General features: G+C 47.5%; 1 protein-coding gene across 1 annotated transcript in view; it reads right to left on the bottom strand.

The window, feature by feature from the left end:
- The window catches only part of LOC107102192 (sorting nexin-9-like), a 15,371-nt gene that overhangs the window by 11,070 nt on the left and 3,113 nt on the right, over positions 1 to 1,188 (bottom strand). The window contains exon 2 of the mRNA XM_015401400.1: positions 136 to 225. Coding sequence (XP_015256886.1) covers positions 136 to 225 — 90 coding nt within the window. The remainder of the gene's footprint in view (positions 1 to 135; positions 226 to 1,188) is intronic.

Here is a 1,188-nt window from a genome sequence, read left to right on the forward strand (position 1 = left end):
TAATCAGAGTATCCATGGAAGTAATCAGAGTATTCCTGTCAGTAATCAGAGTATCCATGGAAGTAATCAGAGTATCCCTGCAGGCAATGAGAGTATTCCTGTCAGTAATCAGAGTATCCATGGAAGTAATCAGATTACCTGGTCGATAACAGTCACCGTCTCTCCCTCTCTGACAGACAGCTCATTGTTCCCCGGTTCTGCTGTGAAGTCGTACAGAACCAGCGCCTGAAACAGAACAAAAACCAGAACCTGAAACAGAACAAAGACCAGAACCAGAACAGAGACCAGAACCAGAAACAGAACTAAAGACCAGAACCAGAAACAGAATAAAAACCAGAACCAGAAACAGAACAGAGACCAGAACCTGAAACACAACTAAAGACCAGAACCTTAAACAGAACTAAAGACCAGAACCAGCCTAAAATGACCAGAATGGTTCTGCCCGTTTCATGTAAACAAGGTTTTGTTGTGGTTCTGCAGAGACCCGCTGTAGCCTGACATTTCAGCCAACAGGTGTTTGATTTTCACACCTTCATGCTCAGGGTGGGTGGGATCTAAAAACAGCAGAAACCCTCTGTTTGGTTCCTGTTCTTGGACCCACAGACTCAGAACCATAGAGAAGTTCTGGTTCTGCTCAGGGTCCAGTTCTAGCTCTGACCTCTGGGACTTGCTCCTCTGTGATGATGCAGGCCCAGTGGGTCCCGGGGTGGTTCTGATCGGTCTGTCTGAACTGGACCTGGCTGAAGCTACTGGGATGTTGCTGGGGATCTGACTGGGAAGTTATCGGTAAGGCTGCTGGTGGATATACTGGGAGGTTACTGGGATGTTACTGGTGAAGCTACTGCTGGATGTACTGGGACGTTACTGGGAGGTTACTGGTAAAGCTACTGGTAGATCTACTGGGATGTTACTGGGAGATTAATGGGGATGTTACTGGGATGTTACTGGGGAGGTTACTGGGGATGTTACTGGTAAAGCTGCTGGTGGATATACTGGGAGATCACTGGGATGTTACTGAGGATGTTAATGGAGGTTACTGGGGATGTTACTGGATGGTTACTGGGAGGTTACTGAGGATGTTACTGGGAGGTTACTGGGGATCTGACTGGGAGGTTACCGGTAAAGCTGCTGGTGGATATACTGGGAGGTTACTGGTAAAGCTACTGGCAGATCTACTGGGATGTTACT

The sequence above is a fragment of the Cyprinodon variegatus genome, unplaced genomic scaffold, assembly GCF_000732505.1.
Source record: "Cyprinodon variegatus isolate N-32 unplaced genomic scaffold, C_variegatus-1.0 Scaffold1216, whole genome shotgun sequence".
NCBI classification, from domain to species: domain Eukaryota; kingdom Metazoa; phylum Chordata; class Actinopteri; order Cyprinodontiformes; family Cyprinodontidae; genus Cyprinodon; species Cyprinodon variegatus.